At 52.2% G+C, this 24,867-nt stretch overlaps 11 protein-coding genes across 11 annotated transcripts; 5 read left to right on the top strand and 6 right to left on the bottom strand.

The window, feature by feature from the left end:
* Window positions 1-817: 817 nt before the first annotated feature.
* Window positions 818-2,597, top strand: LAESUDRAFT_761913 (uncharacterized protein; the record flags this gene model as incomplete). Its single annotated transcript, XM_040912991.1, has 8 exons — window positions 818-852; window positions 925-1,104; window positions 1,153-1,250; window positions 1,305-1,339; window positions 1,395-1,433; window positions 1,508-1,593; window positions 1,651-1,722; window positions 1,790-2,597. The coding sequence occupies 8 exons, from the start codon at window positions 818-820 to the stop codon at window positions 2,595-2,597; spliced, it is 1,353 nt and encodes a 450-aa protein (XP_040761322.1).
* Window positions 2,598-2,708: 111 nt separating this feature from the next.
* Window positions 2,709-3,251, top strand: LAESUDRAFT_729164 (uncharacterized protein; the record flags this gene model as incomplete). Its single annotated transcript, XM_040909586.1, has 1 exon — window positions 2,709-3,251. A coding segment is annotated over exon 1 (241 nt), but the record flags the coding sequence as incomplete, so codon positions are not given.
* A 1,045-nt stretch (window positions 3,252-4,296) lies between these two features.
* On the bottom strand, window positions 4,297-5,068 carry LAESUDRAFT_761912 (uncharacterized protein; the record flags this gene model as incomplete). The annotated part of the gene is made up of 2 exons (XM_040912990.1): window positions 4,297-4,978; window positions 5,034-5,068. 2 exons carry the CDS (start codon window positions 5,066-5,068, stop codon window positions 4,297-4,299), a joined length of 717 nt encoding a protein of 238 aa, XP_040761320.1.
* Window positions 5,069-6,411: 1,343 nt separating this feature from the next.
* Window positions 6,412-10,212, top strand: LAESUDRAFT_659459 (uncharacterized protein; the record flags this gene model as incomplete). Its single annotated transcript, XM_040904808.1, has 16 exons — window positions 6,412-6,793; window positions 6,864-6,964; window positions 7,016-7,331; window positions 7,382-7,905; window positions 7,962-8,493; window positions 8,552-8,597; window positions 8,645-8,705; window positions 8,755-8,790; window positions 8,843-8,893; window positions 8,951-9,015; window positions 9,071-9,138; window positions 9,196-9,284; window positions 9,336-9,403; window positions 9,458-9,596; window positions 9,648-9,785; window positions 9,847-10,212. The coding sequence occupies 16 exons, from the start codon at window positions 6,412-6,414 to the stop codon at window positions 10,210-10,212; spliced, it is 2,982 nt and encodes a 993-aa protein (XP_040761319.1).
* Window positions 10,213-10,276: 64 nt separating this feature from the next.
* LAESUDRAFT_337912 (uncharacterized protein) lies at window positions 10,277-10,817 on the bottom strand. The gene is made up of 2 exons (XM_040902078.1): window positions 10,708-10,817; window positions 10,277-10,649 (listed from the first exon to the last, which is right to left on the bottom strand). Exons 1-2 carry the CDS (start codon window positions 10,718-10,720, stop codon window positions 10,342-10,344), a joined length of 321 nt encoding a protein of 106 aa, XP_040761318.1. The 5' UTR covers window positions 10,721-10,817; the 3' UTR covers window positions 10,277-10,341.
* Window positions 10,818-11,461: 644 nt separating this feature from the next.
* On the bottom strand, window positions 11,462-13,288 carry LAESUDRAFT_659619 (ATP-dependent DNA helicase; the record flags this gene model as incomplete). The annotated part of the gene is made up of 6 exons (XM_040904819.1): window positions 11,462-11,988; window positions 12,052-12,110; window positions 12,165-12,207; window positions 12,256-12,289; window positions 12,346-12,750; window positions 12,806-13,288. The coding sequence occupies 6 exons, from the start codon at window positions 13,286-13,288 to the stop codon at window positions 11,462-11,464; spliced, it is 1,551 nt and encodes a 516-aa protein (XP_040761317.1).
* Window positions 13,289-14,341: 1,053 nt separating this feature from the next.
* Window positions 14,342-15,270, bottom strand: LAESUDRAFT_337976 (uncharacterized protein). The gene is made up of 3 exons (XM_040902079.1): window positions 15,092-15,270; window positions 14,975-15,026; window positions 14,342-14,920 (listed from the first exon to the last, which is right to left on the bottom strand). The coding sequence occupies exons 1-3, from the start codon at window positions 15,188-15,190 to the stop codon at window positions 14,418-14,420; spliced, it is 654 nt and encodes a 217-aa protein (XP_040761316.1). The 5' UTR covers window positions 15,191-15,270; the 3' UTR covers window positions 14,342-14,417.
* Window positions 15,271-15,441: 171 nt separating this feature from the next.
* LAESUDRAFT_659679 (uncharacterized protein) lies at window positions 15,442-17,367 on the top strand (the record flags this gene model as incomplete). The annotated part of the gene is made up of 9 exons (XM_040904824.1): window positions 15,442-15,657; window positions 15,873-15,919; window positions 15,969-16,202; window positions 16,252-16,412; window positions 16,473-16,672; window positions 16,727-16,870; window positions 16,937-17,131; window positions 17,184-17,262; window positions 17,312-17,367. 9 exons carry the CDS (start codon window positions 15,442-15,444, stop codon window positions 17,365-17,367), a joined length of 1,332 nt encoding a protein of 443 aa, XP_040761315.1.
* A 143-nt stretch (window positions 17,368-17,510) lies between these two features.
* LAESUDRAFT_761908 (uncharacterized protein) lies at window positions 17,511-19,086 on the bottom strand (the record flags this gene model as incomplete). The annotated part of the gene is made up of 6 exons (XM_040912989.1): window positions 17,511-17,654; window positions 17,712-17,750; window positions 17,805-18,326; window positions 18,380-18,654; window positions 18,713-18,784; window positions 18,837-19,086. 6 exons carry the CDS (start codon window positions 19,084-19,086, stop codon window positions 17,511-17,513), a joined length of 1,302 nt encoding a protein of 433 aa, XP_040761314.1.
* An 83-nt stretch (window positions 19,087-19,169) lies between these two features.
* Window positions 19,170-21,974, bottom strand: LAESUDRAFT_814652 (DUF974-domain-containing protein). The gene is made up of 4 exons (XM_040914615.1): window positions 21,699-21,974; window positions 21,144-21,647; window positions 20,685-21,089; window positions 19,170-20,634 (listed from the first exon to the last, which is right to left on the bottom strand). Exons 1-4 carry the CDS (start codon window positions 21,744-21,746, stop codon window positions 19,423-19,425), a joined length of 2,169 nt encoding a protein of 722 aa, XP_040761313.1. The 5' UTR covers window positions 21,747-21,974; the 3' UTR covers window positions 19,170-19,422.
* A 770-nt stretch (window positions 21,975-22,744) lies between these two features.
* Window positions 22,745-24,749, top strand: LAESUDRAFT_337767 (uncharacterized protein). The gene is made up of 10 exons (XM_040902077.1): window positions 22,745-23,008; window positions 23,076-23,113; window positions 23,162-23,334; window positions 23,441-23,502; window positions 23,553-23,650; window positions 23,712-23,807; window positions 23,918-24,061; window positions 24,182-24,246; window positions 24,298-24,329; window positions 24,387-24,749. Exons 1-10 carry the CDS (start codon window positions 22,971-22,973, stop codon window positions 24,589-24,591), a joined length of 951 nt encoding a protein of 316 aa, XP_040761312.1. The 5' UTR covers window positions 22,745-22,970; the 3' UTR covers window positions 24,592-24,749.
* Window positions 24,750-24,867: the final 118 nt, after the last annotated feature.

The raw sequence follows: 24,867 nt of genomic DNA, 5'->3' as shown, positions 1-24,867 counted from the left end.
CATAAGTAAGCTCACCCTCTATTCTGATCGGGGATGCCATTTGTACATTCCAGACAGCCAATGCCTGCCGGTGACAACTTATTGCAACCTGTCTATAGAAATTGGGTCCTCTGCGAACCGCCGAAGGTAATCCCATTTGTGTTCAACCATTGTTACTTAAGATCTTGTATGCTTCAAAAAACCATACGCTCTACCATCCAGTCATCGGCTTGAAACTGCCGTCGTGAGCGTCATTACTCATTCGATTGACTATACAGACCCCACGGTTCTCTGCAGATCTCCCTCTCTCAACGAAGCTCACTCATGGGTCTTGTTGGCGCAGCTTTGAGGGTCAGGGAATACGAAAAGTATGCCGTCGCCGTTTATTGCAGCTCCGTTCAGCATGTTGGCGGTGCTACGCCCCGCGGCCACAGGCTGAGCGCAGAGGCATCGGCTCCGGAGGCTAGACATCGCTCAAGGATCTTCATATCTGAATATTGATTGGTATACCACAACGCGCCGGAAAATCCATGACACCGTGTTCGGTGGGCCACACACAATTGATCAAGGCCACTGCGTGTAATCGCGTTGGATTGGGCTCAGCGATCTGTTGACGCGTTGACTGCACGCCCCACGGATATCGCGCTCACCCTCTATCTAACTGGTACTGTTTTCCCTCTTATTTGCTACAGCTGTCACGTATTTCCCTACGCAGACATGAATCTTCCTTTCGCTTTGCCTCTTGTATCACACACTCTCCGGGCTCATTGCTCCACGTCCTAGACTTCTTTGCGATGGCGCAAACTCGTGTCTCGCTACCCTGTACAATTCTCTATTCATGACCAAATCCGGCGAATGTGGCTCAAAGCGATCGTGAGTCCAAAACTCCAGCAAACAACAAGGCGCCTACATTGTCGAGTACGCTATCTGTCACTACCTCTACAGTGCGACTGAACAATCCATTCATCCATCGTACAGTAGACGACAGCCATTCACATCTTCGACCACAGAAGATGAGGAAGTGGCCTCCGAGGCTAACGTTCCTTCTGAACCGAATGCCGAATCACAAGAAAACGTACCATCGCAGCCTGCCACTCGCTCTCCTAGCTCAGGCGACGGACAATCGTACGTATCACCTGCTTTTATATGTGCTGCACGGCGCTCACTCAAAAGCCTGCAGGTTCGAGCTGCTGATCGGTGGCCACTCCGAGTGGCCGAGTGGCTCAGTGCCACTGGAGACAGGTGTCGACCCAATTCCTCCCTCGTCTTAGGTGCGTACCTCACATGAGTCTCGGATCTACAGCTTCCTGATTGCTGTGTCTTAGTACCGCTGTCATTAATCGATACCGGACTACGCGAAGTATGTTCACGAACTATCGATAACCATCTCATATCTGACGCTTGAGACCGGCCAGTGTAGCAACATGGGAGGGGAGATATGGTCATCCTGGACCGTATGTCATTTGATTTCTGCGTGCCTCATGGAGTCGCTCTATGTGCGATGGTTCTCATCCTCTCTGTTCTGCAGGAGTACCAGGGTGCGAATTGGTGGCACAGATATCAGTGGCAATGGACTCGACGTTGGTGCCAGCTTTCCCGGTCCTTCCTCATCGTGTATAGAGTTATACCTTGCATCCTCTATATGCAACAACTCATTCTATCTGCGTTAAGGTTCGTGCGTGGCGATGGTAGCAACCTCTTTGCCCGGTCATACAACACTGACATCGATATGTTCATGACGCAGTACGTGTACTATGCTATATTTCTGGCACGATTCTGATGGTGAATTGTACTTGTTCTCAGGGCACAGCGCTATAGGCACGGTCAAAATCTGCAATCCAGCAGCTCCAGGGTACACACATATGGTCCAACCCCTCCCACTTGCCTATCCACCGAGTGAACAGACCGCTTCATTTGGAGCTGCTACTTGGCGCTTCGGACAGCCCAATTTCGAGATGAGCATGAACAACAGCACTACAGATGAGACTGTCGGACGCCCCTCAAAATGGCTTCGATACGATACCACTGAGCCCGGAGGTCCTTCTGCGGAATACTATACACTCGGTCCTTCTGCTCTGTCCAGGTCTGAATATAACCCACCCCTTCTTCCCAACGACCTCGACTTCAGTAATCTTGATCCGGACCTGCTAGCTGAGCTTCCTATAGGCATGAATGCCCAATTTATGTCTTTGCAGGCGCATGACTCATTTGCACCTTCATCGTCCGACGAGGAGAATGCTTTCATGGTACCACTGCCAGACCCTGTCGCGGGACCCTCTAGGTCTCACATGACTTGGAACTTCCCGTCGTTCGAAAATATACCAGCGGCGAGCCAATCACCAATCGCTGCAGTCTTGCCTCCGGACCTTTTCTTTTTCCCAGCAGCTGCATACACAGCTGCTGTGGCAGGCTCCTCTCAGCCTTCGCATGCTTCTCCGGATCCAGAGATTCCTCCGCACGGCGGATACCCTAACTCCAACCCAGTACCCTCGCCACAGCAGACATTTGTATCTCATCCGGACATGAGCGATGGGGCGAACAATTCAAGACATCAAGCCCCGCCACAGCACAGCAATGATGAGGCGAATCCCCGGGATGCAGGCGAGAACGACGCATAAGTCTGCAAGTGGGTGATCAAGGGCGAACCTTGCGGTTACGAGTCTAACAGCTTGAAGAGCTTCGGCCTGCATTGCTGGAGTCACGTCGATCGTAAAGCTCACGAAGTTTCTTGTTGCTGGCAGCATTGCCGTTCCAAGAAAACCCATGAAAGTCGCCGGCTTTTATAGGCATGTTCGGATCCACTACGAGCCACGTGTTTAATGCGAATGGTGCCAGGACTATTTCTCGAGAGTTGACTTCCGCACATGACACAAAAGAACTTGCAGCAGTCATCCAACTTTGGCAGTACTCTCGGAATTGACGCTAGAAGGGACTCTTGAGGAGCCGCAAAATGAAAATGTCGCCGTCACAACCTGAAACTCTGGCAGATTTGTTGGGGTCAGACAGACAAGATGCATCCGAATTGGGCTCAGAGGCTCGCGTTCCCACTGAGCCTCCAGAGTCCGAGTTCTCGCAAGCTCTTGATGGTCCTTCCCAATCTCGGGCGACATCGGAGGACAGTTCTACTGCGCGCGAGATCCATGAAGCTCCTGCCTCCACCGAAGGAACGGTACCAACTCAAAGGCTTCAGTCGGTGACGTAAGAACCGACGTCGGAAGAAGTGAGGCCTACGCGACGCAGCCTGGGATGCTGGCAGATCTATTGGGTCAGAGGCAGAAGATGCATCCGAGTTGGGCTCAGAGGCTCGCGCTCCGAGTTCTCGCAAGGTCTTGATGATATCCATTGTCGTCATTCCTTCGGTGGAACGAGGAGCCTCGTGGTCCTCGCTCCAGCGAAGGAATGACGATGAGGCTAAGGCATCGGTGGATGACGCGAGCACCTACACCCAATGAAGTGGAGCCTGTGCAACCTCGTAAAGCCGTCCCTCGCTTGCGTCGCGGTAAAGAGAGAGGGTCGGGTCCAACTTGGGGCGAAAAAGACGCATCTACGAAACGGGATGACTCTGAGGCGTCGCTGAGCTTCTCGAGCACCTAACGTCAGGCCGTGGAGAAGAGTCATCTGGAAGCAATGAGGCTTCGACTGCAAATGAACCTGCTCTCAAAACTCTGGATCGCACAAGGTCACTCACCGTTGGTTCGATGACAAATTGCATCAATCTGTCCATTCGCTAAAGAGGAAGAGGGATTAGACGTCGAGGTATTATCCCAATTTGGTATGTCCGAGCGCAACCCCCATGACTCAAACAATTACTATACAGCAGACGTAATGAAGCTAGAGGACACAGATCGAGGAAAAGATTGGACAGGACTCGGAGGAGCATGGATCCCGCACGTAGACTCAGTATCGACGATCAGCGCCACTCAAGGCCTCCTGGCATCTAGGAAATCGGGGTTTCGTCGCGTTCCGCTACAGACTTCCATATGAATCCGAGCAAGTTTACTCGTCGACATGCGTACAAAACGCAGACGCGCCGATTGTCCGTATCGTAGCGTATGGAATGTGTATTTTACGGTCGCGGAACAGAAGGCCGGCTCTGAGCTGAGGCCGTCGCCTTGAGATTATTACCACCATTTCAACAAGGACCTTCAAGGCAACTTTTCTTGCATTTACGACCTTTGTGTCGGCAAGCTGCAATTGCGTCGCTGTATCCGGGGTATTCTTGTGTATAGGTGCCTCCACGGAGCACACCTCCCATGAAGTAGATGTCAATAGCTAATATGCAAGCGAGAAAACTCTATAGTCCATGGGTACTGCCATTTACTTATAGTATGGCACCTTACCAGATTGGCCACTCAAACTCTCCTTACACCTGGAAGTCGCATCGCGCAACAGTGCGGGTCTTACGTTGTCCCATCTACCACCCACATGGTCGCATGCCTTTGCAACATCAATAACCCCTTCACCTTCCATCTTCGTGGTACGTGTGGCGAATTGATTCGTGTGCACAGGCACATAGATCTTGTTCGTCAAGGTGTCGTATTCCTCACCTACCCGCCACAGCACACTGTGCGCATCGGAGCAGAACCACTCGTGCACGCGGAACACGAACACGCGCTCATAGATCCGCGTAGTCGTGTGTGGCTGGAGGTCGAGGGTGTACTCAGCGGAGGTGGCCTGCGAGGACCGGGTCCACGTGGACGCGCTGAACGCGCTGTCCGCAACGATCCTCCGTGCGAGGCTGCTCAGCGCAGCTCTACAGTCTGCCCTTGAGGGATTTGCGACTGTAGTGAATGTGCGCTTGACGTGCATGCGTGTGTCCAAATCATTTGTGTCTGCGGATACCTCCACCCAGCGCATCTCGACGAAATATACGTCGATTACGTGATGGAGAACCTCGACGTTATGGTCATATAATATTGTGTCCAGCTGCCTTGAAACCAGGACTTCCTGGCCGTCTGGAGGCTTCAAGCAGACAGGTTCGAGCGTATGAGGGCGCTGGCTACACGTCCGTAGCATAAGCATTGGCATCAGAGATATACATGCATGCCCCGTACCGTAGTGCTGATTTCTTGCCTCTGAAGAATGACATTGGAAGGAGGCAGAAAGCTATCCATGTCGTCTATGTCGAATGAAGAATTCAAGAGCCATCATCCAGTGGTCAAAGACAGGCATACTTACAAAGCGCTTGACAGTGCAGGGTGCAGGGTGCGGTAGTCCACGTTCATCAATCATTGATGAGCGTTGTAACGTTGTCTGCTCGTGCATCAAACCTTATTCCATAGTGCATGCGTTCACGCCTACTACACGCCTCTGTTATGTGCTCGCGCTTCTCTGCATTGCTTCTCTCTGCCTGAACAATAATAGCACAGAATCGAGCCTCCAAGGCGCGAATACGAAAGCGCAACTGGGGAAGAACACATGATTGACCACATTGCGACCAATGGTGGAGGTTTGCACTCTGTCAAAGAACCTCTGATTCAAAAGGGACATGTGCCAGGGCCGAGTCAGGACGATAGCAAGCACGCTAGTGCGATTTCGAAGGGAGCATTGATGATAGTGCTGATAGTGTTCACGGTGCGTCGATGATTTCGTGTCCGGATATAATGAGAGCATTTCACTAACACGATCGTTGTGCCTTCAGGCGTTCTTCCACGTGATAATCAACAACTCATACGACCCGCTGATACAGAATATCTTGCATGGAAGAGTAAGACTACAACCACTTCTCGATGGGAGCCTCCTCTGCCGGATTGCGGCGCTGATTTTTGGGCAGGGACAACAGTGATTCTACATCGGAACGGTCTCGCGCGGACCTGCAGAAGCGCCAAACTCCGGCTGTAGGTTAGCATCCTGGATCCCCTTGGGATTGTCTTCGTTCCTGGCCTGCGTATCTCTGGTGCAGCACCGGTGGAACAGTCTCATCAACGCTGTCCCGTCATAGTCAAGGGCGCCTCGGCGCGCTCCGACTCCAACTGAATGGGCGTTGAATATTCGCATGGACATGTACAGTGACCGACGTGAGACCTGGTGCCATTAGTGTTTAATTGATGCGAATGTCTGATTTACCACTTAATGGAGAACGACGGATGCCATCGCAAGTGAGCGTCGCTCCTGCTTGATCCGTTAGACTCGCACGATGCTGCAATCACTGTCTCGCATATGCGTATGATCCGTTCGTCGACTGCGACATTCGGGACGAATTTTCAGCGCTCGCTGGTTGGGAATGTACGAGCACCGCCGGGAATTTCCGCTTTCGGCTATCCAAAGGGGTGGGCGCCAATATAATGCAGGAATGATTGAGGAGGGAGGTCCGACTCGGAATGTATGAGATTGCTCCTGCGAGCGTGACAACCCGCTTGCGACTTTCTACAAAACTATGAGCTTTTGGCGCACATATTTTCTCCTCCTCCCCTGGCAGCGGACACTCCGAAAATGCGGCTGGATCTTCAGAAGCTGAAAAGATGGCTCGTACACACATCAAATTCACTCATTCACTTCGCTGCCCAATTCATCGAAAGGCGACCTCTGGCCAGGCTGCTTTCGACATTTCTGTGCTGTTTGGCCATAGTTATCCGTCCTGTAGCACATTTGGGTGGCGCCTACGCGTTCTTGGTTCTCCCTTTCCTGGCGTTGATCTTCAGCGTACAGGAGAGTCTCGCCCAGCAGCTGGAATTGACCGTCTTGAACATCATCGGTGCTCTGTGCGGGATTGGCTTCTCTACCCTTGGAAAGTACATTGCCTCCTTGACCCCTGATGACAGCGCCAGGTCAAGAGCGGCGTGTGCTATCTTCTTGGTAGCAATCAGCTTCTTTGGTAAATCCACCCCAGCACGGCAGCAACCATCCTACATGCGACTGACAGTGTAATATCATGTCTGTTTCAGCTGGCCTCATCAAAAGTAGACTGGTTCGTTTGACACTGTCCATGCGCATCTCGCTATTCGTCTCTATTTGGCTGCTCACTATCAACATAGGTGATTCCTCGGTGAGTGTGCATGATGTCGACATATCACATGTGTGTTCATACACAACCCAGAGAGTTTTGCTTGATTCAGGGTACTTTCTCTACGCAACGCTCGCACCCGCCTCCCTCGCCCTAGTCGCGCTGCTTATCGTCATGTCCGTACTCCGATGGTCCGCTTCCAGTTTCGAGAGGGAGATGGCAAGAACATTTGCTCTACTAGCCCGATGCGTATCTATAAGCCTCAATGGTTTGGGGGAAAAGCAAAAAGATATAGCTGCAGATCCCGCGGAGTATCTTTCGTTGCGCAACCAGCTGTTCAAACAGTCGATCATGCTTAATGAGACGTACTCCCAAGCAGCGTTCGAGCTGCGCCTCGGACGGCTGAGCTGTAAGCTATCCACGATTACATAGCTTGTTCCCAATCTTACATCCATATAGTGAAGGCCGTTCGACCCCTGATAGGCATCGTCGAGCATATTCGCCGAGAACTGGCATGGGGAATGTCTACTTTGCAACCCCAGTCTCCCGGCTTCAGCCGGGCCTCCTCTCGTCGACCTTCTGCATCTCGTCGGTCTTCAGCTCACCGCATCCGACATCGCGCTACGCTGCCATCGCACGACAAGTTTATTTCCGCCATCCGAGCCCCGGCGCTGTCTCTCGGGCATGCGATTATCTCCGCCATGCATTCCGTAGAGCTGTTGATCGTCGTTGCGTATGATCAAGACCAGTCTTCGTTCCCGCCCGGCGATCCCGCACGCGCCGCTTCCTTGAAGGCGTGCTCCGTGAAGTACTCTATACGAGTAGCGGAACAGGCTCTGGTCAAAGCGCGAAACGAGGCGCGCGAGCGGCTCGGAAATATATTCAATGAGATGGATCTGGAAGGCAGAGCACTGGCCAAGAACGTCGACTATTATCCGAAGGAAGTGCTCGATGGCAGTCTCACGATGATTGCGCTTTTACAGGTTTGCCAGTTCCTGTCGATGCTAGATTGAAGTGCTGATTCTGACGTCTCACTCAGATGGCCCACGAAATGCGGACAGCGCTGCAGATTGCCGAGCGTATGTACAACGAGTATGAAGAGTCCCACGTGCGCCTCTGGTACCCTCACATCAGCCTTTCATGGCTGGGCGTCCCTCCGCGAGCACTTATCAGTGACGACCGCGATGCGACGCTGCAAATCCGTGCGAGTGTGGACCATACACCTTGGACGGAAGACGCGGACGTCAATCTAACGACCACTGAGACACACGAGGCGCTCGCTGAGATGGGGTACACAATTGGTGAGAAGCGGTTGCCGAGTGGATTGAGCTACTCGACATTGACGAAGGAGAACGTCGATGGCAAGCGGAAGCGGAAGCGCTCGTGTTGGCTGTCTTTGTCGGCACCGTTTGCAGATTTATGGGCGCTGCCATGGATGCTGCGATTCAGGATTATGACGGCGAGAGTCAACCGGGCCGTGTTACACTCAAATCATCTGCACCACGCGATAAAGAATGCTATTGGTGTTGCCATTCTATGTTTTCCGGCCTTTATGCCTCCCGATTCCCGAGGTAAGCATCGATATGCTTGCAATGTTTTTGATGTGTAGTCGGCTGACGGTACGTCCAGGATTCAAGTGGTTCTCCTCCTGGCATGGACAGTGGATGGCGATCAGGTGCGTTCTGCCAATTCACCATCTGAATTTCGCTCATCGCCGATCAGTTATGTATGGGTTCTTGAGACAAATACAGGAGCTACGTGGAGGATGGGATATCTCCGCCTTGTGAGTTGCCTTGAGGAATGCAGAAGGCTTTGAATTGACCTGAAGACAGGTCGGCACCACGCTGGCAGCCATATATGCTTATATTGTGAGAAGGCTTCAGTGCTCTTCCCTATCCTTAGCTAATGAAAGTATCACAGACGTGGCTCATCTGCCACGTGAACCCATATGGCCTCACGGTAATGGTTACGGTATGTGTTAACGGTTAAGTGTGGAGGCGTTTCATGATAGTAAGATGCGGATTGCAGGCTGCAGACATTCCGTTCACCTGGATGGTAACGAAAACCACCCTCACGCCATTAGCCGTCCCTGCGTAAGCATAGATATAGCATGACGGGTTTTCATGCTCATCGCTCACCAACGTATAGCGCGGTTACATTGCCGATCATCGCTTTCGCGCAGTATGTGGATCCTGATCCCTCTGAATCCGTCTTGAGTGAGCGCAATTTTATGCCATTTTCTATCCGAAAGCATGCTGAAGTGGGAACGATAGAACTCGCTGCAATCAGGGCGTTGATGATTGCAGTGGGTATTGTTGGCGCATTGTTGATGAACAGTTTGGTGTTTCCGCGCCATTGCCGGGTATGCCGTGAGAAATTACCAGTGTTCGTCGTTCTCAACGTTCAGTCTTAGGTTGTGTTTCTTTCCGACACCAGTCGGACACTCAGTTTGCTCAGCCAGCTGTATATGACTCTCGGCCAGTTAGTGCGAGCGCTGTTGATTCCACACCAGTTTACTCATGCGTATTTATTCAGTGATATATTCCGGAAGCAGCCCGCATTCGAGCATCCGGAACGACACAAGATGCTCAAGCTCGAGCTTGAGATACGAAACAGCCTTTACCGTCTGTCTGTCCTTATCACGACTATGCACGATGAAATCAGTTTGCTTCCGGTGAGCACCTCAGGTCCTTGTACGGTTTGCATATGGTGACGCTTTGACCAGAAACCCTTGGCGCATTATCGTCAAACTGTGACCGTCATGCAAAAATTCCTGGACGTCATGACCGGTCTGCGTAAGATCAGAGAGAATATACCCCGCAGAGAGACTGTTGCAAGAGTCTTCAACGAACGACGAGAATTTGTACGTGTGGTGTAGTTTGTTTCATGACGGGAGATCCTGACTTACTTGTTTTGCTCTTCAGATGTCTTGCGTTTGCATCACCCTCTACGCATGTCAGCATGCCTTCCGTGCACGCGAGCCGCTCCCGCAATTCATACCCTCACCCAAGCACGCTCTCGAGAATCTCGAGCATCACGTCCAAGATAGCATCAGACAGGCTCGAGAGGAAGATGCGTATGCAATGGGTTTATCGCTGGTCTATGCGTTCGCAGAGCAAGAGGTCCTCAAGAACATGGTGGTCATTTTGGAGGAGTTGCTTGAAAATACCGGACGGTTGTTCGGGACATCGGCTTGGCTGACGCACGAACAACATTTGTCGATGATGAGTTTGCCGGAGGAGGACGGGGATAATGGATGGTACAGTACTTTCAGGTGGGAAGAGGTCTGATTAGGCAGTCCGTGCCTTGGGCTTCCTCATGGACTTACACCGGATTGATTGTTCCTATGCAGCTCTTTTCACGATTTGCTCAGAGGACGATTTGCTCGAAGGATCACGTAACGTCTCGCAGATTTGCCGCTAGATACCACAATTCCCTTCATATATCCGAAGATACAATGCGATAGCGTTGAGATGGCGCTTGTCATAGTTATAGTATTTTTTGACTGTTACAGGTAACGACACATAAGTTGGACCTACTGTATTATACATCCAAGATCTAGCATAACGATATTGTAGCATTCCGTTTCCCTGTGCCATAGATTCCGCATAATAGAGCGCAATAACGTGATTCTCATCATCTCCTGGAAGACGACGGCTTCGAACTGTTCTGGTATTCATAGCGCTGATGAAGAGCAGTAATGGAAGTTTGTTGCCGAGTGGAACTCCTGGATATGTCCGTAGTTGTGATTCTGCGTATAGATATTACGGTGAAGGGAGACCTACTCGTGTGACTCATGCAAATTGACGTGTTGTTTGATGCATAGGTCCAGAAAACGGTTCGCGTAAGGCTGGAAGGCTTGTAAGTCTACTCCAACGTCTAAGAGACTGGCATTGAAAGAGTCGATATCTAATATATATATATATATATATAGAATCAGGCACGGCATATGAGGTGAAGAAAATAAGATGAACGAACCGTTGGGACATTCTAAGCTCAACATAAAGAGAGCTTCATCTGCAAGTACGTCACCAGGATGTAGGTCATGCTCCACCGCGATCTGGGACCATTGTAAACTCTGAAGTGACGTGCACAGCATGAGAGACCCACCTTTACACGCAATCTACTGAACTCGTTGAGATTCGGATTATTGGACTCATTACGCTCACTGCCATCATCATCAATGACAATGACATCCTCCGCAAATGCCTTCCGATCAATCTTCGGCTTCGATTTTTCGCCAGCCTTTCTGGGGCTGGGCATCGCCCAGATGTCCTCCCTGACACTGTAGCCGTTATCATCTTCTTGGTAGAGCGAAATTGGATCTTCGTCTTCATAAATTTCCTTCGTGGACCGGTTCCTTTCGTTGTACCTCCCGCCTGTGGAGGATGGCTGCTTCCGGCTGGTAGAACGGCTGGCGGTAGGCCGCTTGCTATGAGCTACACGAAACTTCATTGTCATCCTTGTCCGCTTGCGGACGAACGCATCTGCCTCTGACGTAACCTATGAACCAGTCAGCACACGCCAAATGGCAGGCTTTCAGATGCTTGCCTGCATATACGACTGAGACCAGTCGCCCCCGTTCCTAGCAGTGGTCTGACAGAAGACGCCTTCCGTTTCCAAGCGATCGACCAGCCGCTCAATACGCTCCTTGGACATGTCCTTCCCCAATCCATACAAAGACTGGCTGTTCCACCCCTTAGCCTTGATTTGCTGCGCTGCACTGCCCTTGATGATGTCAACCAAATGATTACGCGTGACCCACTCGCCGCTTTCGGTGATGAGCGATTGAGCAAGCTGTATGATCTGCACCGCCGTCTCGGTGACGTCTTCAACCTCCGTGTCGAGCGGATTACGGCAGTTGTCGCAACCGTTTCGGCAGATGGCTATATCGAAGTTCTCTCCGTAGTATGCCAGAACCTGCATCCGCCGACAGTCGACGTTGTTCTGGCAGAATTGAACGACCCGGCGCAACTCGTCGGTTTGGTGGGCCCTCTCAGTCTCATTGATATCCTTGTTGTCGCGGATTTGCTGTTGCCTGATGGTGGCATCTCTGTATTGGTAGACTGCAACGTGTAGCGTGTCATCCTCTGCTTGGATTTGAGCATCAGATAAGGATGCGGACTCACACAAAATGCAATCAGCAGGCTGCCCATCCCTACCAGCTCGTCCTGTCTCTTGGTAGTAGCTGTGCATTTATTGGTGAGATGAGCGGGAAGAGTATGAAATCTAAAAGACATACCCGTCGAGATCGCCAGGCAAGTCGTGATGGATCACAAATCGCACTGCAACAGAGGTGAGAGAACGTTACTCCGAAATACGGCGAAGCATACCGTCTGACTTGTCTATACCCATACCGAACGCGATCTGGGCAATGTATTTGTCAGCTATATTTTCGCAGGTACCTTAATGAACACTCGTACTGTCGCAACGATTATCTGACATGCATCCGTCTTCCAGCTATCTAATGTTTCCGCCTTGTCCCTTGAATCCACCTTGGCATGGAAGTGACGTGCATCGAGACCATGTTCTTCCCTCAATTTGTACGCGATCTCCTCGCACGACTTGCGGCTGTGCGCATAGATGATCCCGGTCTCCCTGGCGTGGCTCTCCTTGATAAACTGTGCGATCTCCTGAAGCACCATCTTCTTCTTCGGCCGCACCTCGTAGTTCAGGTTCGGGCGATTCATCGACTGCGAGAACTCGACACAATGGGGGATCCGCAGGAGATGCTTGAGGTCATGCTTCACGTGCGCCGTCGCCGTCGCGGTCAGGGCCATGATCGGAATGCCCGGGAAGTCCTGGCGGAGACAGTTAAGGAACCGGTACTGCGATCAGAGTGGTGTGAGCAGATCAGCAAACTCGAGCAGATATATGTCCCACCGCATCACGGAAGTCCCGACCCCACTTGACCGCACAGTGGCCTTCATCAAGCACATATCCTTTCAAGTGCTTCTCGGTGTATAGCTGCCTCAATATCGACATCAACGCGGAGCTGTGCTTCAGCTTCTCCGGAGTCACGTATAGCAGGTTTGGACGCTGCCGCTTGATCGGATGGACCAGCCGCCGGCAGACGTCCTTCACCTCCTCGTGCGTCTGCTCCGAGTTGAAAAACGCGACGTCGACGCCCTTGTCTTGTAGCGCCGCCACCTGGTCCTGCATCAGCGCAAGCAGCGGCCCGATTACGATTATCGTGCCCCGCGTCTTGCCGCCCTCGCACACCGCGGGCAGCTGATAGCACAGGCTCTTGCCCCCGCCCGTGGGCATGAGCACCATTGAGTCCTGTCCGGAGAGCAGCGCGGTGATCGCCTCGAGCTGGTTCGTGCGGAAGGATTCGAGACCGAAGACGCTGCGCAGCTTCTGCATGATCTCGGTGTAGTACGGCGACTTGAGCAATGTATCATCCTGCTTGGCAGGCAGCGATGACGAAGAAGAGATATCTATCTTGGGATGTGAGACTGAGGGAGAGATCATGCCCGTAGGTTTCGGGGCCAGCTGTTCCTCGAGGCGGTCGGCGGGAAAGTCGTCGACCTTGCCCCACAGATCGTCGTCGTCTTCTACATCATGCGGGTCGACGGTCTTTGCAGTCGAGCTGATCTCGTCGACGAATGTGATAGTGGAGGCCGGGTCGGACGTATAAGAGGTGTCGGCAGTCGGGTACAGAGTGGACGGAACGTTGGTGAATGCTGAAGCAAATGGGGAGTCATCCTCTCTCTTGACCTCCGGTGGAGATGTAGCGCGAATGACAGGAGCAAGGGGCTGAGCGGCGGCACCAGCATGCCACGAAGGGTTCGGTAGATTCGGCTGCCGGTGGTCATGCCGCGCTGACTTTACCGCCCTGATGCACTCATTCCGGTAGGACAAAAGCTTGCTGATAGGAAATTGGTATTGACAAGGGTGTGGGTATTTATGTAAAGATCGTTGAAGGAACTTACTCGATCTGCTGAAGCAAGGCGAAGTCATGACTTCGGTCCTCGCCTGAGCTGTATTGTGCGAACCGCTCGTGTATCTGCGCCCGGAGGTTGAGGTTGCTGTCCGCTATCATTATAAGATCTTCGACAGATTTCTATGCACAGCATGTTAGAAAGCACGGTCAATTCATGTATAGTCGGTGGCGCTCTTGACCGATATTCATCTCCAGTCACAGCCGTCCATGACGTCGGACCCATTCGCTGTGGTCAGAGGGTCACAGCAAATGCGAGACCAAAAGCACCTCGGCCCATCATACAGATGCAGCATCTCTCGCCACCTTGCGAGAAGCTAGAGCGCAGGCACCGTCACGCATTTAAAATGAGTCCCACATCGACCATTGACATCAACCGGCTATGGGATCAGACCCTTTGATCCCATCAAAGGGTCAGACTACACAATGATACTCTTAAATTGCACCAGAGAGCCTTTGGGTATGTAGCTGAAGCAGTGGAAGGGCAGATGAACCGGTGGATGAACAATGAATCAGGCTTTCTGATGCAATTTAATGTGTAGCGCTTGTGTGTCAGATGGTCATGTAACGACTGGAACACCACTGCATATAATGTTGGAAAGTACGCACCGAGAACAAGTCCGAATGATCTATTGGCAAGAATGGCGTCGAGGTCGTACGGGCGAATCCGGTAGCAGGCAAGACGGTTGCATGTGGGATTGATCTGGCTGGAGAGGACTCACGGTTTCCATCTCCATGTGAATTAGTGATGCGAGAGGGAACCTCTCTCGCCTTTCCCTTGTCCCTTACAGAGGGCCGCTCATTCTCCTTCTGATGCGACTCCACCTTGACGCGCTTTGGAGGCAGTACATTCTCAGCATCAGATGAGGATTCGACTGATAACCGTTTGTTCGGGACATGGGCTGTCGGTGGCTTGGCTGAGAAGGATTCGTCGGAAGAGACGTCGATGATGGGGATGCTGTTGTCTGCGGCCATATTCGTTCGCAGTGGTGCGGGTTTCTTCTTCCCAAACCCAGGTGTCGCAAAGGAGGGTAGACCGCCGGGCGGTGTGCGAACTGCAATACACGATCGGCTCGCGAGCACCTGCCGATAATGCTGATGAGACGCACCTGCTACATGATCAGAGGTGCTAAACGACTTCGACGGCTTGAACCTGGAGAACTGCATTTGGGGAGTGTCAAGTCTTCAAACTGCACTCCTTCGACCTCAACGATATCATCGCGCACCTTCTGCTGAGTCGATGATTCCGGTTTCGGGCTCGACGCCGGGGTGCCGACAGCTTGCCTGCGACGCAGGTCGTCCAGGTTATTCCTGGGACCTGACATCGCACAGAGGGTATTGAACGGGGAGGATAACAGAAGGAACCTCGGACGATGTGGTAGGGTACAGAGCAAGGCGAAAGACTAACCTAATGGGAAAGAAGCGCGTGAATTCAGCGATATACACGCTTCGCGTCTCTCACGTGATCGTAAACACTCCGCGTGCGTGCTTTCATGTCGCGACCGCGTTTGCTTCGTTGAGTTGAAACTTCGCACTCGAACTCTCAGACTGTTCGTGCTATTTGTCTCTTTCCAACATGGCTGGGCAGTTCTCGTTTCCGACGATGTCTATCGCAGAGATCGTCGACGCGTTCTCGGGTTGGGGCTATGCAATCAGCCACGAACAAGTCGCGCGACCGACGCCTGAATTCGTCTTAGGCATTTACAGCACTTGTCTGGAACAAGTCACTGGGATCACCGTGGACGCGCTTCAGCCTTCTGTGGACGCGGCTTTGGCTACAGTGGACAATCCTGTGAGTACACATTCGACTGCAGCGCTGCCCATGCGTCGGTACTTCGATCATCTAATGGTCACGGAGTTGACGTGATACCATGCTAAATGAAGGCAGTGGTCTCTCGCGTCAATAATGGCTCTCCGATGCCTCTGATGAAACTGTCGCATGTCTACGGCATTCCCAGTCGCTATGGTTCTGCTAAGCCGAAGACCTGATAATGATCTTTGTCGCAGGAATTATATACCCAAGCCCTACCCAAAGTCCTCCTTCTCCATCATCTGTGAGCCCTTCGTAATATGCATATGTGCAAGGCAAGTGACATCTCCCAGCCAACGTTTCGCCACCGCGGCCAAGTTCCACGGCTTCAGTTCACGGGACCTGTACTTCCCCGAACCCGAACGAACGCGCTCCATCTTATCCGCCTTTGTCAACTTTGTCAAGTTCTGCGAACAGTGTGAGCCGTTCATCATGGGCCTCCGCGAGAGGTCTGCGGCTGTCGTCGAGGAGCGGGATCGGGTGGCCCAGCAGTTGGCGGAGACGCGCCAGAAGGTAGTGACAATCAAGTACGTGGATCACAACTGGAGCAAGAGCTCGTCAGTCTAATACGAGAAGGGCAAAACGTGCAGAGGACGAGCCTAAGTGCGAAGCTTTGCGTCAAGAGAAGACTTCGATGACCGCACAGCTCGTGCAGTACAAGGAAACGCAGCTATCCCTTCTCAAAGACCTGGAGACTCTCAAGCGGGAAATTGAATCGGTGCTGCAAAGCAAGGCACGTCAGTCCAAGCGAAACCAAACGCACCGTCATCACATTTTTTTTTGATTCGAGTAGGAAGGCGTGAACAAGGAGACGGCAGTGCTTAATGACAAGATCAATCGGACACGCGGGAGGATTGTGCAATCGCCGGAGCGCATCAAGCGCAACATCACAAGCATGAGCGCGACAGCCGCCGAGGAGAAGCGCACGGTCAACGCGCACGAGACGAAGATCCGCGATCTGCAGACGAAGATCGCGGCGCTTCTGAACATCGAGAAGGTGCAATTAGGATCTGCCACTGATTGACGTAACGCTGAATGAAAGGTGGTGTAGGATGTGCGTTCTTGTGTGGAGCAATTGCAGATGATCGAGAAAGAGGCCAATGCGCTCGATGCTGCCCAAAAGGAACTGTCCGACTTGCGAGACCAACTAGACCAGAAGAAGAGCGAGCGGACTGAGCTGGAGATGAAGCGAGAGGTCCGTTTCACCTCTGGATCGCTAAGAACTGTCATTTACTTCATGAATGCTTGACGTCACACACAGCGGGTCAAGAAGCAGCTCGCAAACGCACAGGAAAAGCTCGAACGTGCGCAAAGGCACGCCGAGGATAAACGACTCGCGAGCCAACAGACGATTGAGCGGCTACAGCGCGAGTACGAGGAGATGGCGGTCGAACGCCGGGATAACGACAGGCAAGTGGAGGAGCTCCGCGCGGAGGCGGATGCGATTGAGCGCAAGGTTTGTGTGCTGGTTATGTCATGCATGTGCACTTGTTGACAGCGTTTCGCAGATGGCGGAGCACCTCAAGAAGAGCCAAGCGGAGCTCAATGAACTCTTGGCGGAATACTGGAGATTGCGACACGAGACTGGTGAGCCAAACATACTCGCTAAATGATGCTTGCTCTGACGGGAATACAGAGGTTTACATGGAGACATTGGCCAACAAGCTCGGTATGCAGGTGACAAGCGTATGAACCTTATTGAAGGAGGATTCGGATCTGTAACATTGTACTATTCGCTGTATTCCTAGGTATATGTGTGTCATATTACTGCTACAAATTGATCGATATCATCGTGTGGCGAAGAAATAGCAAGAACTCGGTTCAATAGGTAGACATCAATGGACCTTCTTTCCTCTCTCTTTGCCCTTGCCGAGCTTCTTGCCCTCCCTTTCGGCCTTGACAATCGGCTCACATACCCGACAGAACCATTCTTTATCTTTGGGAGGTGCTTCCTTGAGATCGACGCAACCGAGGTGAAACTGAGGACGCAGGCGCCGTGAATGATAATTCAACATGCACGATGTGAGACTACGCACCCATTCGCGTTCACACCCTTCGCGATCACATGCTACCATCTACACGAAGTCCCGATGAGTACGACCGCCACAGCTTCTTGAGCTCGCACGTACCTCTCCATACGACACTTGGTTGCAGAAACAATAGCGCGGCTCGTTCGGGTCAATAGGCAGGTCGCTCGCGTTCATCGCCAATTGAGACGTACCCAACGGCGGCAGTACAAGCTTCAGCCCTGTAGGAGCAGCGACAGCCGCCGCATCCGTTTTAATGCCCAACTCAACCGAAGTTGCCGTGTGTTTCCTCTTCTTTGAACTGCCCCAGCCGTTGCCTTTTCTTCTGCGCAGACGTCCGAGCGCCGCTAGCTGTACAGGGACAGGCGACTTCTCGCGTTGCACTTCCACTGTTGGCTCCTGCGGTTCAACAGGAGCTGCTTGTGGTGCAAGAAGGTCCGCCTTCATGGCGGTTGCTGGTTCTGGCTGTGGGAGCTGTAGAGCGAGCGACTCAGAGACGCTCGGCGGAAGCATGGAATCTGGCAAAGCTATGGACGCTGGGTACGTCCCAGGGCGAAGACCAAGAGATATCGACGTTTCCTGTTCCTTGATAGCGCGATCCAAATCGCGGATATACCGGTCCACCTACACAACCAGGTTCACGCTGCGCACATAATATAGAAACAGATACCACTCACCAAGTCGTACGTGAATCGTGCGACATGCACCTTCTCATTGGACGCACGCACGATCTCTTCGGATAACTGCGCAGCTTTCATCAACAGTTGCCGAGACGACACAACCGGCTTATCATGCTCTGCAGCGGTGGGTGTTGGTCCTTCAGGTGGCGGATTTTGAGTGCTGTCTCCATTGCTAACCTGTTGTGGTAGCTCGCCCTTGGTTTGTCCAGTTTCCAAGCTCTTCCTGACCGAGATGTACTGGAGCAGAGTGGGTAATAGCTCTTCTTGGTGATCTGAAGAAGGAAATCGCACTGTCAGACTGCAACTATGACATCATTGGTTTGCACCCACTGTGTACTTGTTGATCTAACTCGAGGATTAATGCAAAGGAGCGGTGGAGGGATAGCGGCAACTGCTCGAGAACTACACACGAGACATGTCAAATAGGCTCTCTAGACATAGCTGGCATGCTCACCTTCATAATGTTCCTCTTTGAAAGCATCCCAAATCTCCTGCTCTTTCGCGGATCTCTCCTGTGGCTGAGCCGGCTCGTCCACGGTGGCTTCGACAGCAGGGGCTGTTTCCACGACCTCCTCCAGCGGCATTTCGGGAATATCGTCCTTCGGGCTCATTTTTTCCGCCACGTACGATGGGTCTACATTCTCGTTGGTGGACTCTTGCAATGCTTCCGTACGTCTTCGCTTACGGGCTCGGGTACAAGACATGGTGTCACGCGTGACTGATGTCAATGCACGCTTCATGTTCTGAGAAGGATTGTGACAGGTGTGACATACAGTTTACAATCGCGGTCCTTTACTTTCTTTCTATGTTTCAAAAAAGCAATCGTACATGGAATAATCGTCTCAATAATCAACGCCAGCACTTGTCGATGACCATGGACTCTGGCATCAGCGAGAGTACATCGCTCCAGGCTCTTATTATAGAGAGCAACGGGGAATCTACTTCCGCTCACGACCTTACAGCCTCCTCCTTCCCTATAGATGATTTCGATTTGTGAGGTCATCGAAGGCGGGGGACACTGCCGGAAACGGCACTGCTGCTTATGATTCTACCCATAGTTCGCCGACAACGCCCCATTCTTTTAAGACCCGCGGTTCCGTCATATAATGTGTCGTCCCTGCCCCATCACTCGACTCACCCTCCTCGACCAGTCTATCCTCGACCAACACAACGCGCAGCCCACCAATAGTGCTGAACCCGCCCCGCAGCGAAATGTAAGACAGCTCGAAGTCTTGCGACGTCATGACCTTGACTGTCGCTCTCCCGGCCATATTCTCGAGCTCGCTGTCCGCCGCGCTGCCTGCGGTACTAGTGCTAATGTTCCTCTCGTGAATAGGCATCGCCGGCTCAATTACAGCAACGGAGCCCTCCGGCGCGGTCAACCTTATTTGTGGCAAAAAGACTGCAGATACCCCGGAAAAGACGACATTTGACGGTCGCACGGGCGTCTTCGCATCCGTGAAGTCATCTTGCGTGTATGGAGGAGGTAGAATAACGGTCTCATCGCCGGTGCGAACGTCGCTTGCCGCTGGAGGAGTAGCGTCTCCGTCTGTGTTCGCGCGGGAGTCTTCCTCATCCAGCTGTCCACGTCGGGGCGATGCAACGCGTAGTCTCTGCGCCAGGGAATCCTGGAAGTCGGCGCGATGCGGAGTACTCCTGGGCGACGGCGTAGAAAAGCCCGACGAAAGCACCGGCGGGCTAAAGAGCTCACTTCTAGCCGTTGCCGTGTCGCTGGTCGGAAGGGCTGAGGCTGTAATCCCCCGCGGAGGCTGTACATGCTGTACAACGAGCGACAGCACCCGCGCACGACACGTGTCACCCGGACGAGGGGTGGGCACTGGGGCAGAGACATTTACGGTGAATGCGATTGCAAATGGTTTCTCTATTTTGATCGACTCTCGTGGAATATGTCGTACGACCAAGTCCACTTCGACGTCCACCCGGCGACGAGTAGAAGAGCTTGACGGCAGAACAGTGTTGGAAGGCGCCGCAGCAGGGCCTATTGCGCGATTGCGGAACGGTGAGCCTGGACGGTAGGGAGCGGTCCCGCTTCCACCCGCCGGAGGTGTCGATGGTCGCTGTATATGCTGAGGAGAGTGCGGCCGCGGCGGGGACGCGTTTGCCAGTGAAGCACTCCTTTGTAAATGAAGTGGGATGGCGGAAGCAGGTTGCTTGCTAGGTACCGGGGGTGCCTGAGAAGGGCCTTGATTCGGAAGCGGCGGCTGTACGAGTGGTATCCTCCTCGATAGCATCTAGGCTGTGATGATTAGACTCGCTAACAGACATCCTGCCAATGGCTTACGGATGTCAATAGGCGCCCTGGCTCCCCAAACGATGACCTCCATGAGATGTCTAGTCTCCCCAAGGGCACAACACTGCCGGGTGGATGCGTAACAGGAAAGAGAGCCAAAACGGTGGGTGCCAGAATGTAAACATATTGGCGCATGTCTTGAGGTTGCATGAGTGCCATGGAGCCAGAGAAGATGCTCTCGTTGCCTTCCGAGTCTTTCGATCTTACTGCATTAGCATTGTGTGCCTGCCAGCCGTCAGCGCACTCAAGGTACATTCGCTCGAGCCACATCGCGTCTTGCGTCAGATTCTGGATGTGTATTTCCAAGAAGACTTTTTCGCGTTCGCTTCGAAACATCAGAGCAGTGGGGGCGCGGGGGACGTGGACCTTGGTCTTGACCGACAGAGGATTGGTCACCTACGCTTGCGCAAATCATGAGCTATATTTTGGCCTTGACAGAATACCACTCACAGCAAACTTGTAAAACTTACGAAAGACTTGCAGCTCGGGATCGTTCACATCGGTGGCCGTACCCGGCGCTATGCGCGAGCCAGGTGGAAGGCGATATGATACCGTGCAGGCCAGCGCATGTTGGCCTAATTCCTTGACCTCATGACTAACAACACGCTCCAGCGACTCGCCCACTCTGAGTGGTTGACCCTCGCCACCAATTTCAGCCAAAGGGGTCTTTGTCAACGCTGTCTGCATTTCGACGGTGAGCGTGACGAATTCGATGTCCACGCTTGCTTCATTATTCACTGAAAGGCAACTTGTGAACGTTTCACCGAGCTGGATTGAGCCGAAAGACGACGGAAGCATGAGCATTTCTGTGACATGACTGAGATCCCGGAGAGTCTTTGGGTGTCCCGGGAGAGCGGTCTTTCCCTGAAGGGATACGATTGAATTCGTCGAATGGGCAGAGAAGGATGGAGAGCTCGAGTAGAAAGGCTCCCACGCACTTGCAAGCGATGGTCGCTGGATGGACAGTCAACTCCACACGCAACCGGCGATCAGCTGCAAGCGCACCGATACTCTCATCACTTTGAGTGACACGAGATGTTCCATACCTGCCATATCGAAGAAACACCACTTTGGCTAATCAATCAGGGTGAAGGGCAGATATCAAGACGGCAGAAGTTCATGCAAACGCGAGAATTACGGCGAAGTGAACTTTAAAGGTGGCAAAGCCGAATCAAGGCCGCTGCGACAGATTGCTGGCGCGTCACCTTAGAGTAGCGATTGATTGATGATCTATTCTCGCGGTATAACAAAGATGAAGAATTGTAGATAAGCGGTGTCGAGTCTCGACACTGTTGCCGTCGTCCGTGATGGGCGGCGTCTCAGCCACACGCTTGTTTGATCTTGTTAGGATCCAAAGGCGCTGCCTTCCTGTTTCGGACTCGACTTCCCTCCGCCACACCGCCGTTGTTGCAAATGCTCGGGGTGCGGAGATTGCCTTATAGTCCACTTCTGATACGAAATTCAGATTGCATGGCATCCATCCGACAACAAAGAAGCCAGTATAATCTCATGGAGGGTCGTCTGACTTGTCGTAAGCCAAAAGGGTCAGTCAAATGTGCCCAATTCCCAGGGGCTGCCTTGACCGCGCCACCGCCACGGCCTACCATTTATTTTGTTTCCCAAGTAAGTCATCTTGCTCACACAGCACCCAGCAAATGTTCCCTTTACATTTTTATTTGATTTGCCCGCTTCTGGCCGATCATCTTGGGCCAGGCGCTGTTCTGATCAATAAGCTTCGACTCAACAAATCTTCACGTTTGGGCTTCGCAATACATCGGCAATGTCCCTCCAGATCAGAATGCTTGCGCTCCTTTCTTTCGGATGGGATATAGACTCTGGAATGAGATCCCGCAAGCGAGGAGGCTCCCATCAGGATTTACGGAACTATACGGAGGGAAAACATGGAAGCTTTCAATAGCTCTAGTGGCTCATCTGCTGTCATGCTTGCGAACGCATTTCGGCGGACTCCGTACAGGCTCAGCTTCCTGTGAGATAGTTGCCGTAAGAGCCCGTATCTCCTTAAGGATGCTGCCCAAGCCCGTCTCAGCAACCTATGGTTTTCACTGCCATTCAGTGGGGCGCAGGCACCATGCTTCGATCTTGACATGCGACAGCAGATGCGTGATGGCCTCATCCTATTGATCCATATTGCGGAGAACCGAACGCGGATTCTTGCCAGCATATCTCTGATGCATAAATGCCGCGTACACGAGCAGCGGAGGGCGCCCCGTCCCCTCGAGGCGATATCTTGCAGTGATCGCAGCTCGGCTTAACAGCATGTCCGCCAGCGCTGTGTCGGAAACATATCGATTGGAGTAAGTTGAGAATCTCCGGTATTCTATATGCAGCACTAGGCGTTCTCACTTTCGTGCCGATTTTCAGTGGCGTCTTCATCACATGCGTTTACTACGCATCCGCGGGTACGTACGAAGCGCATCTACAATTACACACCTCTAATACTCATGCAGCTCTCTGTTCCTACGACTACCTGCTCACGTTCAGCGAAGAGGTCCAATACATCTGGAAAAGCAAGTTCTCCTTCACTACTGTACTCTTTTGCGGCTTTAGGTACCCTGTTCTGCTGAACACGGTGTTCCTGATTCTTGGTCTCCCGTCATGGCGGAGTTGGCAAAATGACTATGTACGAACTTATTCTCGACATCTCTAACCGCAAGGCTGACTGTGTTTTCAGAGGTGAGCACCTAGGGAAACTAACTCGAGAAAAGTCTTCTCACCATCCTGTGGAGCTGTACCATCGTTATCCGGTTTCAAATGGTCCTATATCTCATCATTATGTCGAGTGCTGCGCGTAGGTTTCCCATTTAAAAGTGCACCGCGGTCGCTAATCTGTGAAGGCAGTATTCACCTCCCTGCGGGTCTATGCCATCTACAACCGGAATATATGGCTTTCGCTGATCGTCCTAAGTCTCACCCTTCTTCACGTATGCATTTCTATCGTGAGTGACTCTATCACAGCAGTTCTGCTATCGGCCATCGATGTGCTGAGACTCTCCTGAGTACATTGTGATCTTCACTACGCCTGGATTATACGTCTTCCCTGGGCAGCAAGTCTGCGGTGCCAACTTCGAGAACTCTGCAGCACTCGTGAAGTACGTCTTGGTCTAACGGATATCGGTATTTAAAAAAGCTGATCTCAGGGTTTCCCAGATGTGCGTATGCAACGTTCAGCTCACGTACAATGCTTGATGTCGTGCGTTTTCCAGGGATCATCGGCGCACGAATCGCATTGGTCGTCGCAGATGCACTGGTACTGGCTTTGACGTGGCTGAAGACCTACCGATTGAGGAACGCCGATCGCATGCTCGAGACAACAACCCTCAGCGCGGCGCTTTTCACTGGCTGTACGCATATTAGTATACTTAGCCTTGATGGTTGCTAACCACGATGGTTTGAACTTAGCTGGTGTGTACTTCAGGTAAGTTTACCAGATGTCTCTTGCTGCGATGCGCTCAACAGGCGACACGCACTCTCAACTTCCAGCTTGCTCTGCATTGCAAACGTGATAGCAATAGCCATCGCTAGCATAAACACCGTATGTTCAAGAATACTCTGCTCTGTCGCTTTTCTGACGCATCTGCAATAGCTGATCTTCCCCATGAACGCCTGGCTTGCAGTGTACGTCTCAGTTGTGCGAAGCACAATCGCGAGTTGCTGACACCGTCATCACTGCAGGCTTACTTCCGTTCTACTATCGCGCCTCCTATTCCACCTTCGTGAGGTGTCCAGTAAGGATAGCAGCAAGGACAGCACTATGTCCACTGCTGTCTCAAGCACAGTAGTGTTCCAAGACAGTCATGCGATTAGGATGCGCGTACTGTCACATAGCACGATTGAGGTTGACGATGGGGGATATGTCACTGATGAGTGTGATGTTTAATGTATAATGTATTTATTGACTGGACAACCGCTACAACAAGCTTCCGAGTTTGATTATATTATACTAGTGCTTAAATGTATAATACGATCATGAAGTAATTCCGACCGGTTCCTTGCCCACAATAAGGAACAGCGATGACCTTCCTCGCTAATAGTATATGGGAATGATCACATCATCCGAGCTGGTTTTTTTGCGAATGCGATGGTAACATTCCCAACGGTGGCTCACCATCCCGTCTTCCATATTTCCTGCGAGTCCATCTGATCTGCATACAAC

This window comes from Laetiporus sulphureus (genome assembly GCF_001632365.1).
Source record: "Laetiporus sulphureus 93-53 unplaced genomic scaffold LAESUscaffold_39, whole genome shotgun sequence".
NCBI classification, from domain to species: Eukaryota; Fungi; Basidiomycota; class Agaricomycetes; order Polyporales; family Laetiporaceae; genus Laetiporus; species Laetiporus sulphureus.
The sequence above is the reverse complement of the archived record's forward strand: the minus strand, read 5'-3'. Positions and strand labels throughout refer to the sequence as shown.